This window comes from Myodes glareolus, chromosome 9 (assembly GCF_982192425.1).
Source record: "Myodes glareolus chromosome 9, mMyoGla1.1, whole genome shotgun sequence".
Taxonomy (NCBI): domain Eukaryota; kingdom Metazoa; phylum Chordata; class Mammalia; order Rodentia; family Cricetidae; genus Myodes; species Myodes glareolus.
The window spans coordinates 26,680,673-26,693,846 of NC_142034.1; the positions used below are offsets into that span (position 1 = coordinate 26,680,673).

Genomic DNA, 13,174 nt, shown 5'->3' on the forward strand with positions numbered 1-13,174 from the left:
TCATTACATAGTCCTGACTGGTCTCAAACTTACTTACTATGTAGACCAAACTGGCCTTTGTTTGCAGTGGCTTTCCCGTCTCTGCCATCCCAAATGTCTGGATGGCAGGCTGGTGCCAACATGCCCAGTTTACCATTTTGTAGTTTTCATATTTTTACATTGTGAAACTTTTCTGTTTTTTAAATATATATAGATGTATGCATATATAGATGTATGTGTGTATGCATATATGTGTATGTATGTGTGTATATACATATAAATGTATGTGTGTATGTGTATATATATCTGAAACTTTTAAACTTTTTTTAAAATATTTATTTATTTATTATGTATACAATATTCTGTCTGTGTGTATGCCTGCAGGCCAGAAGAGGGCACCAGACCCCATTACAGATGGTTGAGAGCCACCATGTGGTTGCTGGGAATTGAACTCAGGACCTTTGGAAGAGCAGGCAATGCTCTTAACCTCTGAGCCATCTCTCCAGCCCCTTAAACTTTTATCAGTATAATCACATCTGTAATCCTATAATCACACCTGTAATCCTAGTCCTGGGAAGGCAGAGACAGTAGGATCCACTCCAAATGCAATAGCAGCTTGATCCGTATAGCTAGTTCCTAGTCAGCCAGGTGACATACCAGAGACAAGGTTGTCTCTGAAAGAAAAAAAAAGGAAGGAAAAAATTATTACTTTTTCTTTCTTTTTTTCTCCCCCCCCCCCTTTCTTGGTTTTGATTTTTCAAGACAGGGTTTCTCTGTGTAGCTTTGGCTGCCCTGGAACTTGCTTTGTAGACCAGGTTGGCCTCAAACTCATAGAGATATCTGCCTGTCTCTGCCTCCTGAGTGCTGGGATTGAAGGTGCATATTACCATACCTGGCAAGAAATAGTCTTAAATTGGGTATGATGGTGCATGCCTGGAGTTGAAAGCCACCCTAGACTACATGTGAGACCGTGTCTTAAAAAAAAAAAAAAAAAAAAAAAAGAAGGAAAAGAAAAACATCATGATTTTATTTCATGTATATTCCTGCTTACTTCTAAAGATTTATTATTTTAATTATGTATATGTTTATACATCGGCATGTCGATTTGTACCTGAGTGTGGGTGCTTGCAGTGGCCAGAGGTTTTGGATCTCCTACAGACAAAAATGAGCTGAGAGCTGCCTGACATGGATGCTGGGAACCAGAGTTCTGTCCTCTGGAAGAGCAGCACATATTCTTAACAACCGAGCCTCTCTCCAGCTCCTATTCCTGCTTATTTCTTTTTATTGGGGGTGGGGGTGGGGGGACAGGATTTCTCTCTGTAGTGCTGGCTGTCCTGGACCTCACTCTGTAGAGCAGACTGGCCTTGAACTCACAGAGATCCACTTGCCTCTGCCTCCCAAGTGCTGGGATCAAAAGCATGTGCCACCACCTCCCACCTTCTGCTTATTTTGTAAGTGGACTACATAGCTGATTTATTCGGGGCTGGTAAGATGGGTCAGAGGTAAAGCGATAGTCTTGCCAGAGAGACAATAAGCGTTCAATCCCTGTAACCTAGGGTGGAAGGAGGGAACTGAAAGCTGTCCTCTGATAGCTACAGTGCCAGTGTAGCACCCACAAGCTGAAACTCACAAATATAGTAGCACAAAAAAAAAAAAAAAAAATTAGGGCTGGAGAGGTGGCTCATCATTTAAGAGCACTGTCTGTTTTCCAGAGGACCTGAGTCTCATTCCCAGCACCCACATGGTGATTCACAAATATCTCTAACTCCAGTTTCAGGGATTCCAATGCCCTCTTTTGGTCTCCTAAGGCACCAGGCCCTTATTCATAGGCACAGGCAAAACACCTATACACCTTAAAAATAATTTTTAAAAAAGTTTATTTAAGCATTTACTATCACTGAGCATTTACTTTTCATATTTAGTAAATTCTGCACTGGCCATGGTGGAAAATGTCTTTAATCCCAGCACTTGGGAGGCAGAGATTGGGGGAACCTCTGTGAGTTCAAGGCCAGCCTTGACTACATAGTGAGCTCCAGGACAGCCAGGGCTACATAAAAGGAAGGGACTTGTCTCAATAAACCCAAAAGCAAAAACTCTGCGATGCACATTTTTTCCTGAGAACCTTTGCATAACATTATTTAGTACAGGTTCCTAGAAGCAACAGTACTGGGTCAAAAAAGGGTGCAGTATTTAAAGGTTCTCAGTTACTCAAGGATTACTGGGTCAAAGAGGATGGCTCATTCATAGCATTCCAAATAAAAACATTGCCAAACTGCTTTCCAGGAAGGTTTTCTAATTCATACCAGCTGTGTGGAAACTGCGCTCCTAATTCTCGCTCCTACCCCTTGTGCTTGTGGCACGTATGTGTGGTTTCATTAGCGGGGTTTTGCTACTTAATCCAGACTGGCTTGGAGCTTGTGGGCTAGTCCTGCTGCCTTCGCCTTCTGTCGTCTGGATTTAGGAGCATGCACCACCCAACTTCTTTGCACGCTTCCTTCTACCGAGTATTGTTTTCTTTTAGAATCCGCCTCCGATATAATTTTCTGCCCCCACCTTGGTTTTTTTTTCTTTTTCTTTTTTTTTTTTCACCTAAACTCATGAAGCTGAGTCTAGCCTTGAAACCCTGATCTCCCTGTCTCCACCTGCTAAGTGCTAGGATTACAGATGTCAAACACCAACCCTGGCTTTAACGGTGTTTTGGGGGAAAAAAAAATCCAGTTTGTAAGTCCATGTCTGCTGACCACTGACTGAGGCCCACAAGAGCAGGCACACTACTTGGAAATTTTCCAAACTCCCTTAATTCCCAGGCGGAAGCAGAGATTTTTACAAATCACTATGGTGGAATATACCGCAAAGGCGTGGGCTTTCCCTGTGGGGAAGCAACGTCTCGCGGGATCTCGGTGGTCGTTGGGTCCTCGGGTTGGACTACAAACCCCAACATGCAACACGCTCCTAGGTCCGAGCCGCCGAATGAAGGCGCGGAGCCCATGTCACGTGTTCGTCTGCGTCAAGCGGCCGGTCGTCTCTCCCACGCCTTTTTCTTCCGCTTGCACCTTGATCGCCATTTTATGTTGAAGGTTGTAGAACCTCCAAGTCTCATCGACTCTATGGTGGAGCATTTCGGAGTTCGACCAATCCTAACACCGATCTCGGAAAAAGAACCCGCCTTTATCAGCAAGGAGGCGGGAATCACCACGAAGCTCCTGTGGAGAGAGAGAAAGAAGCTGAAAATGACCAATAGGAAAGAAGGAGTTGATGACGTTAACCAATCGGAACGCGGGAAGATAACGGCCAATGGGAGTGGAGGGACTCCAGGACACGTGGGTGGGGGAGCCGAGAGCTGAGACCAAGGGCTAAAGCTGGGAGGTGAGTCAGTCACCTTGAGCAGCGAGAGTACCGTGGGCCGAGCAGGGGCTGCAGGGGAGTGGGAGTGCAGGTGACTTGGGGCCGGGAGCCAGGGCTCCGAAAACCTGTGGGCTGGGCCACGTGGAGCAGCATTCGTCTCCAGGGACGGGGAAAGACTGCGGGAGTTTTTAAGCTTTACCAATTAATGTTAATTACCAACGGTAATGAGCGATAAACGGCCGCTGGGGAGAGTAGGGGACAGCTATGTAACATGGGCAGGATCCTGCACGACGTCTGCCAGTTTCTGCCTCCAGCCTTCCCGGGAGACTATCCCTTTTCGCAACATTCCCCTCTTGGGGCCTGAGCCGCCTCCTTTATTTCCTACTCAGTTGCTGTTCTTCTGCAGACCCGCTCTGCAGAAAGTGTTTGACCCCGGAATCGGCGCTGTCCTTCTGACCTCTAATGCCCTCCCTAGCTGGGGCACAGGAAAAGAGGGGTCGGGGAAAGCAAGCGGAAGTGGATGGGGACGAGTAAAGGTCGCCACTATAAGCAGACAACCAGGCTTTCATAGGAATTTTGGATTTTTTCCTTCTCTTCTTGCAGATTGAAAAATGCAGACCACCAAGGCACTGCTTGTTACTCCAGTTCTGGTAAGCTGTGGCTCCGGGTTACCCTATAGTGTCGTGTGTGGAATGGAAGCGAGCTTGTGTAATGAATGGAGAAAGAGGAGCTGGCGCCCATGATGGTGATGGCTCTTTGGGGGAGACTATAAGATTTGATGCAGGTAACCTATCCTTATTCAGGCCTGTAAAGCAAGCTTCGTGGCTTTCTGAGTATCCTCAGAGAGACTGCAAATGACCTTTTATTGTAGCCCTGGTTTGGATGTAGCCAGACAACCGGAAAACAGTTTTTCTAAACCTTGCCTGCGTATTTAGTTCATCTGAAAAGCTTAACACTCCCAGTTCCCAGACTGCACCTTAAACCAATTGCATCAGACTGAGAATGGAGGTGGAACTCCAAGCTATTTTATTTTAGAACTCCCCAGGTGGTTCCAGTGTTCTGCCAAGTTTGACAGTCATTGCACCAAATGATGTGTCAAGAAATCCGTTTCACTGGGGTCTCTCCTTAGATGGCTATCCCCAAAGGCAAACCAGGCTTTCTGGCCCACTGCATGCAGGGCATGTTGCTTTAAGTGCGTTTTAGTAAATTTCTCCCTTTGGTGCCTTTTGTTATCTCAGCACACTTCCAATAGCTGACTGGATGTTTGAGTCGTACTCTATTCTAGGAAGTTGATTAAAGCTGTGCCCTTGGAAATGAACTTTGGTACCTGGTTTGGTTTGGGCTTGGTTCTGAGGATTGAGCCCAGAGTCTTGTGAGTGCTCTCCAGCCTGATACATGATGTCAAATGGTGCTGGCTGCCACTGCTGGCTACTATAGACTTTCCGCACAACGGTGTCTGGTGCAGACCTACTCAAGAGAAATAAGAACAATTGACCTTGAAATTCATTGGACTGGTTTTGACAGACTCTTACTAATTAGATTGGGTTTTGGTTTTCTGGTTTGTTTTTTTTTTTTAAATGTATTTTGGTTTTTGGTTGTCAAGACAGGGCTGGGTTTTGGTGTTTGTTAGTTTGTTTCTGATTTGGAGTGCTACGTCTTTCTGATTTTACAGATCCGCTCCTGTACCAGGGGTCTAATCAGGCCTGTGTCTGCCTCCCTCTTGAGTAGACCAGAGGCCCCATCTAAACAGGTTAAACAGGTAAGGAAGTAAGGCTCCTCAGGCTCTCCCTAAGCAAAACTGGATGGCTTTTAGGAGAATTGGAGAATCTATGATGCCCTTGTAATTCTAAGACTCAAATAACAGTCATAGATGTGACTTGCCCTGCCTGAAAATAGGGCTAACTGACATTCACCCTGCAAGCAGGGTATTCTGCCCTCTGTCGGGCTCTCACAGCTGTTTCTTAGCTCAAGTGGGTGGGGTGAGAGTGGAGCCAGCCCCCTGCCAGGTGCCTCACTGCCCCTTGCTCCGTTCCTCCTTTCCTCTCTTCTAGCCTTCCTGCAGCAGCTCCCCTCTCCAGGTGGCCAGACGGGAATTCCAGACCAGTGTTGTTTCCCGGGACATTGACACAGCTGCCAAGTTTATTGGTGCTGGGGCTGCCACAGTTGGTGTGGCTGGATCCGGGGCTGGCATTGGAACAGTGTTTGGTAGCTTGATTATTGGCTATGCCAGGTAAGTTTGGGGCTGCCCATAGTATTTTTCAGTATAAGTTCCACCCGTTAGGGCAGAAACGTAGCAGGAAGGGAGCCTTTTGTGTTGTGTTGATTTACCTCCTATTTCTTCAATGACCTAAGTCAGAATTGAAGTATGTCTCCCATCTGCCACATGTGAACTTGCCAAATTGTTAGTCTCCTTTCCTATCCGTGTAAGCGAGGCCCTTTTGGAATAGCAGCACCTTCCCCTTCCCTCCCCTGGACCCTCACCCTTTCGTGTCCCTGGCAGGAACCCGTCTCTCAAGCAACAGCTCTTCTCCTATGCCATTCTGGGCTTTGCCCTGTCTGAGGCCATGGGGCTCTTCTGTTTGATGGTCGCCTTCCTCATCCTCTTCGCCATGTGAGGCTCCATGGGGTCACCCAGCCGTCCCTGCTGCTTCGACTCCATGCCGGTCCTGGTGCTGGAGTGTGCTAAGCTTTACCATTAAACAACAATGTTTCTCTAAACCATATGCCTGTGCCTGTCTTTGTCCTCTGGGGGCTGGAAGAGGCTTGGTGGAATGAGAAGTGACACTTGGGTCAGCCTCGGTGATAAGGAAGTGGGCTGAGTATGGAAGGGTCCCGGTGTCTCTTCGCAAAACAGCTATGAAATAGCCTGGGTAATCGTGGTTGGTGCTTTATCCCTTTCAAGTTCCATGTTGTTGCCTTTTGCTTTGTTTTAGTTTGTTTGTTTGTTTGTTTTTTTGCCGGGGAGCGATGTCTTGTTTTATTTTTTCAAGTTCTTAGGACCTTACCGTGTGGCTCTGGCTGGCCTGGAACTGGAACTTGCTATATAGACCATGTTAGCTTTGAAATTATGAGATCCACCTTTCCAGTGCTGGGATTAAAGGCGAGCGCCACCACCGCCCAGCAACAGGTAACCTTTTTGAGGAGCTTAATTAGCAGCAAACCCTGTACTAAATGTTTAACAACAGTCCTATGAATTGTAAGCATAGCCATTCAACTTGTTTGGTACATGAGGGACCTGTGCTTTAGGGAAGCAAAATAATTTGTCCAAAACACTGAGCAGGTAAGAGGAATTAGCCTACACTTAGAAGCGCTACTCATTCTGTCCCCTCTCTCCTAATCTTCATTTTGCCACACAATTTAAGGTAGCATATTAAAGTGTCGAGGTGGCGAGATGACTCACGCTGAAGACCAGGCTGGCCTCAAACTCAGAGATGCGCCTGCCTCTCTCTGCCTTCCAACTGCTGAAATTAAAGGGTGTACCACTACACCCTCCTGAGTAAAAGTTCTTGCCCCAATGCATATTGACCTGAGTTTGATTCTGGGAATCCATAAAAGATCAAGGTGGGGGTCAGCCGCTTTAATTGTATCTAACTCACTGTAAGTTTCATTTTCATTATCAATAGCTTTGAAATGTTCTTGAATAAACAGAAGACAAATTTCCTCTTAGAGAATCTGTAATCTTTGCTTGAGACTGAGGGTGCTGTTGGAGGGTGTCAACTAATGAATTTCTTAGTCAGCTTCGTGTAGCATCTTCTGCCTGGGCCTTCTCTCACCCTCAGTTGGCTAAAATGGCACTGATAACCAGGTAAGATAGTGGTTAAACTGCTGCCACCCCTCCTGGGGTGTGTATGTATGTATATAAAAACTGGCATGAGAGTTTTTTGTACATGCAGGCACTAGGCCAGAAATGGCTGTCAGATCCCCAGCAACAGGAGTTACAGGCAGATGTGGGTAGTAGTAGAACCTGAACCCACATCTGCAAAAACAGTATGCACTCTTAACCATTAAGCCAGCTCTCTCATCAGAAACGAGTTATTTTTATAAGTAAAGAAACCAAGAAAAAGGCACAGAGGTGGGGAATCCTGTCTTAAGGGTGCATAGCTGGTTAAAAAAACTGTAGAACCTGTTCTTATCACTGTGCTGGCTCACTGAGAGTTCCTGACTAGCCCAAGGTCATGCAACATTTCCAACCCAAGTTCATTTGACATTTTCTCCTGTATTTCTCGGCTTTGTTGTGTAGGGACCAGGTAGTTCAATGGTTGGCTTAGGGTGTTTCTGTTTAATGGGGCAGTAGAAACATATGTAACAGTCACTAGATATCAGAAGCAACAGATTCTCAAGCTGACTACCATTGACAATGTCCTCTTACTTGGTTTTGCTAAAGAAATTCCCCCAGGGTTACCAACCAGTGTGCTGAGTCCCAAAACAGACTGGCAGTCTAAAGCCAAAGACAAGGAACAGGACTGAGGTTGGCCTGGCAAAGTATAACCAAGGAAGCAATAGATGAGCTGGCAATGCTGTTACAGAATAACATAACCCTTGGGGACATGATGCTGGCACCCTTGCCCGGTCACTTGCTTTAGAGGTAATCAAAGAACACTCCCTAGAGAAAGTAGTTGCTTTTTCCTTCCTGTCAAAAGCCAGGAACCTGCTTTTCTTCAAGAGACTGAGAAGGATCTTCCCTCCCACCCCAGGCTTCACAGAGCCTTGGCAATTGGCTGAACTGGTCCTCAGCTGTCATTCTTGCAGTTGCCTTAGGATGAGGTTTCCCCAAGATGAGCCATAGAATCATGTCACCATGTTTTTCTGACTCACCGCCTGGGGCCATAAGCAAAGGAGACCTACCTTCCTTCCAGTTGGCCCCACCCTCTAAAAGTGGGCTGTAACCCACGGAGACCTGAACCAGAAGTCTCAAGTATTTTGTCACAGTGATGAAAGCAGATGAATAAAGGCCTTTTCTTCATTCTCTACAAGCAGCAAGAGCATAAGGAAGTGCTCTCTTTTGTTCACAGATCAGCAGGGCTGGGAATCTGGCAGATGGACTCTTGGAGGGGAAAATGCTTTCATATCTGCTATAGGCTAGTTAGTATTATAACCTCCACTCTAAGCCTTTTTAGGATCTGTGGCATACGAGTTGGTGCATGCATGAGATTATTTTGCTTAGTGCAAAATATTTGTAAATGAATAGAGATGTTTTGATATTAGGGGGTTTATGTGAATAAACTGCTCTGAGAAGAGCATAGGAGCTGCAATCTTAGGAGCTGAGTTTTCAAGTGTGACTCAGTGGTAGACTGTCTGCCTAGCTAGCGTGTGTGAAACACTGGATCCCAGTGAGAGGCAGGGAAATCGAGGCAAACAGAAAAACAGATCTCAGCCCTGTCCCGTCCTAGCTGTTACTATCTCCTCTGAGGGGCGACTTTATCTACTGTGGGAATGAGACTGACTAATGGTGATTTTTAACAAAAGGAGATATTATGAGTAATATCTGTAAATATTATTTATATATTTTATTACATATGTAATTTGTAATGTACAAAATTTTGCATATGTGTGCAGGTGTGCTTCTGCTTGTATGTACCAGGTTTTCCATGCTGCTGGGGACCAGGGCAAGCATTCAGCCAACTGAGCTACATCCTACCCCCATCCATCTTATTTTTTGACAGTCTTACTGAATCTGGAGCTCAGATACTTTTAATTATGTTTATGTACGTGTATCTGTGGGTATGTAAGTGTAGGTGCCTGAGTTAGTCAGAAGTGTCATATCTTCTGGAGTTGCACTTTGAAGCCCTTGTGAGCTGCCCTGTGTGAGTGCTGGGAACCAAACATGGGTCCCCTGCAAGAGCAGTTATGCTCTCTTAACTGCTGAGTCATCATTCCAGCCCCTGAAACTGAGCTTTTACATGAGTTCTGAAGATCCTAAATCGGGTTCTTGGGCAGCAAGCACTTTCCCCACTGGAGTGTTCTTTTTTTTTTTTTTTTAAATATTTATTTACTTATTATGTATACAATATCCTGTCTGTGTATATGCCTGAAGGCCAGAAGAGGGCACCAGACGTCATTACAGATGGTTGTGAGCCACCATGTAGTTGCTGGGAATTGAACTCAAGACCTTTGGAAGAGCAGGCAATGCTATTAACCACTGAGCCATCTCTCCAGCCCCTGGAGTGTTCTTTATTATGTTATTAAACAGCTATTGTGAATGTGTGTGGTTGCTTATGCTAATAATCCCAGTACCCCCAGGAGGATGCAGGCAGTGGAAGTAACAAGCCTTTGCTACATAGATAGCTAGGTTCAAGCCAGCCAGGCTTATGTGACATCATACTTCAAACACCATCAACAGAACTGAATATATTCATGTTGGGGGGGTCCGTTATTAAAAACTTTCAAGTATCTGGTCCAAGCTCTGATTTTTCCTTAGTTCCAGGTTTCTGATCTAGTAAGGAAATGTTCATATATTCCTGACATCGCACCAAGACAAAACCCTGAGTGCTGGAGGGAAAGGAATGCCTGCCTCCACAGCACTGGGAAGTGAGAGAAGAATCCTCATGGTAGATCTTTTCAGAAAGTGATCTGAACACTTGTCAAGCCCTGTTGTCTGAGGATGACACCTGCAAGGTGTTACCGAGTTGTATTGGCCCAGTGCAGAAGTTGTGGGGAATCTAGAGCTGGACACTGATGGGAAGCTGGCTCAGCTGTCAGCCACCCCCACAGGGCATAGAAGTAGTTCCAGAAGCCTGCACTGCCCTCTAGCCAAGTTCCCTGTGGAAAGGAGCCAGATGTTGCCTTGAAAAAGTCAATGAAGACTGGAAGGAGTTTGCCAGCTTCCTTTCTGATCACGTGTCTCCTCACATCATCCCCACCCTCACTCTGTCAGTGTCCCCAGACCCCTCTGGTGGGTGGTGAGCTGGTACCAGCTTCAGTAGCTGCCATCTTCAGCAGTCCCTCAGGTCTTGACTTGCAAGTTCTTGGTGGAAAGTTTGGCTCAGCACTTTAAAAACAAATACCTAAGGAAGGGGTGGAGAAGAAGTGAAATGCTGGAGACCTATGGCGGGGGAAGGGCCTGTGGCCGCAAGGCAGGGCCTCCTTCCCATCCTGCTGACCTTTGTGCAGCAACCTAATGGCCCTAGAGCTACAAGGACAGGGGCCCCGGGCTTCTTTGCTCTAGAGGAGGCACCAGCCAATGGCCAGACATGAGTAACCAAACCACTGAAATAAAAAAAGTAGCAAGTGCTGTAATAATAAAGGATGAACAACCAACCATAAGAACCAGAAGAGGGAGTAATTAAAACTAATTCATAATAATAATATGCCTGGAAATGTTACGGCTTGGCAGAGAAAGTGGAATTCAACCGGCCTTAAAAGATGTGTAAGAATAATAAGCGTTTATTATTAGCCCTGGGCAGTCATTGTGTCCATTCATTATCACGTTTTCTGCTTTTAGTATCTTGAGTTATTGTCCCAGTTTTACTACGAGGAGCAGAGGTGTGGAGAGGTTAAGTAAGATTTCTTCTGGTAAAGCCAGAGGGAAAGAGTATTTTAAATAGAAAAAATATTATGTAGAAAGGCCTAAAATAGCTGGCCATGGTGGCACATGCCTTTAATCCCAGTACCATGGAGGCAGAGATGGTGGATTGCTGTGAGTTCCAGGCTACCAGAGCTGCTATATAAAAGGGGGACGAGGTAGAAAGGAGAAGACGACAAGTCAGGGAGGTGCCAGTTATCCTTACAGTGCTTGTCACATTTAAAACACTGGTGCTGGGGAGATGGCTCAGAGGTTAAGAGCATTGCCTGCTCTTCCAAAGGTCCTGAGTTCAGTTCCCAGCAACCACATGGTGGCTCACAACCATCTGTAATGGGGTCTGGTGCCCTCTTCTGGTCTGCAGGCATACACACAGACAGAACATAATAAATAAATATTTAAAAACAAAAACAAAAACAAAAAACACTGGTGCTGGGCATGTTGGCACACGCCTTTAGTCCCTACACTCTGGGGGCAGAGGCAGGCAGACCGCTCTGAATTCAAGGCCAGCCTGGTCTACAGAGTGAGTTTCAGGACAGCCAGGACTACACAGAAAAACCCTGTCTGGAAAAATGAAACAAAAAGCCCACTGGTACAAATATCACTCTCCTCAGACAAACCTCAAGGGGTGGTATCTTCTCCAATATTGTATAATGCAAAACAAAAAAAACGAGAACTTTAAAGATGGTGGGATGTGGTACACATTAAAAAGTGATTTTTGGCCAGGTGTGATGAAGCATGCCTTTAATCCCAATACTTGGGAGGCAGAGGCAAGTAGATTCCTGGTCTATATAGGCAGTTCCAAGACAGCACAGTGAGACCCTGTCTCAAACAAATCACCCTATGGGAAGTGTGTTAGTGAGAGGGTCTCATAGCTCAGCCTGGTTTCAAAGATATATAGCCAAGGGTGACTTTAAACTCCTCACCCTCCTGCCTCTTCCTCCCAAGTGCTAGGATTACAGGATTGTGATACCATGACTGGCTCTAAAAATCAATTCTCCTAAACTAGGCAAGCATGGTGACAGATGCCTGTATCCCAGCCTTGGAGGCTGAGACAAGAGAAAATCCTTTCAGGTTTGAGGCCAGCCTGTGTTACAGTGTGAAACCTTGTCTCAAAAACCTAATCTCTTAAGTCTGAATCTAAGGCAATGTTCTGGTTATTGCCCCCATCGTTTCCAGACCTTGAACTTAAAAAGTGTTTTAGCCAGACATGGTGGTGCAAGTTTATAACCCTAGCACTCAGGGCTGGAGACCAGTGGGAGTTTGAGGCTCATCTCTCTATGTAGGTAGATGGAAGGAGAGAGAAACTGTGGTATGGAAGCGAGAACACACAGAGGAATCCCTCCATTCCAGAGGCAGGTTTGGGGCCTCTGTGACTGGAACCAGGTTTGGTTCCCAGCACATACATAGGGTTCCACAACCATCCACAACTCCAGCTACAGGAAATCTAAAAATGCCCTCTTCTGACCTCCATGGACACCAGGCACACACATGGTACACAGACATGCATTCAGGCAAAACACTCATACATGTAAAATAAAATAATGTTTTCATAAAATGTTCTCATTAAAAAGAATCAAGCCCAAACAAAGATACATCAACAAAACATGGAACCACTATAAAATATTTTACTGATTCGCCAGGTGGTGGCACACGACTTTAATCCCAGTACTCGGGAGGCAGAGGCAGGTGGGCTCTCTGTGAGTTCAAGGCCAGCCTGGTCTACCAGAGCTAGTTCCAGGACAGGCACCAAAGCTACACAGAGAAAGCCTGTCTCGAAACAAACAAACAAACAAACAAAAAATTAGATTACTTTTATTTACTGTTAAGTTCCTAAGATAAATTATAGTAAGCCCTATGCTGAATTCACAAATAACAAGACAGAGCCTCGGGTGTGTGTGGTTAGAGGGTGCAGAGGGCAGGGCAACTCATCCCAAAGGACCATAATTAGTAAAATGACAAGATAATATGTAGTAAGTGTGGGAGTGACAGTGGCACAAAGCGACTGGAACTTGTCTGGAGTCAGATGCAGTGCCGCCACTTACTCTCAGTATGATCCCGTGTGTTTGTCTGACCTTTGTATGCCTGTCAGAAAAGGCTAATAACAGCCCTCACATCATAGAACTGGTGAAAGGAATAAACAAGATAAAGCAGATAAAAAGTGTGTGGCCTTAAGCACTCGATTAGCAGCTTCAAAACACAATAAAATATTAGCTATTTCCAAGTCCCCAGACCATTTGAGAAAATGCACCAATTAAGAGAACACGGGCTTTTGAGTTTTTAAGAGACAGGGTTTCGCTGAGTAGCCCTGGCTATCCTGGAACTTGCTCT

At 45.6% G+C, this 13,174-nt stretch overlaps 1 protein-coding gene across 3 annotated transcripts; it reads left to right on the top strand.

Moving 5' to 3' along the window:
• Positions 1 to 3,247: 3,247 nt before the first annotated feature.
• On the top strand, positions 3,248 to 6,042 carry Atp5mc1 (ATP synthase membrane subunit c locus 1). Of its 3 annotated transcripts, none has more exons than XM_048450924.3 (5): positions 3,248 to 3,345; positions 3,928 to 3,974; positions 4,997 to 5,083; positions 5,376 to 5,554; positions 5,825 to 6,042. In XM_048450924.3, the coding sequence occupies exons 2-5, from the start codon at positions 3,936 to 3,938 to the stop codon at positions 5,937 to 5,939; spliced, it is 420 nt and encodes a 139-aa protein (XP_048306881.1). In that variant the 5' UTR covers positions 3,248 to 3,345; positions 3,928 to 3,935; the 3' UTR covers positions 5,940 to 6,042. The 3 variants fall into 3 exon arrangements, with proteins under 3 accessions (XP_048306881.1, XP_048306879.1, XP_048306882.1); XM_048450922.3 differs by having other exon boundaries at positions 3,317 to 3,415; XM_048450925.3 differs by lacking the exon at positions 3,248 to 3,345 and adding an exon at positions 3,435 to 3,545.
• Positions 6,043 to 13,174: the final 7,132 nt, after the last annotated feature.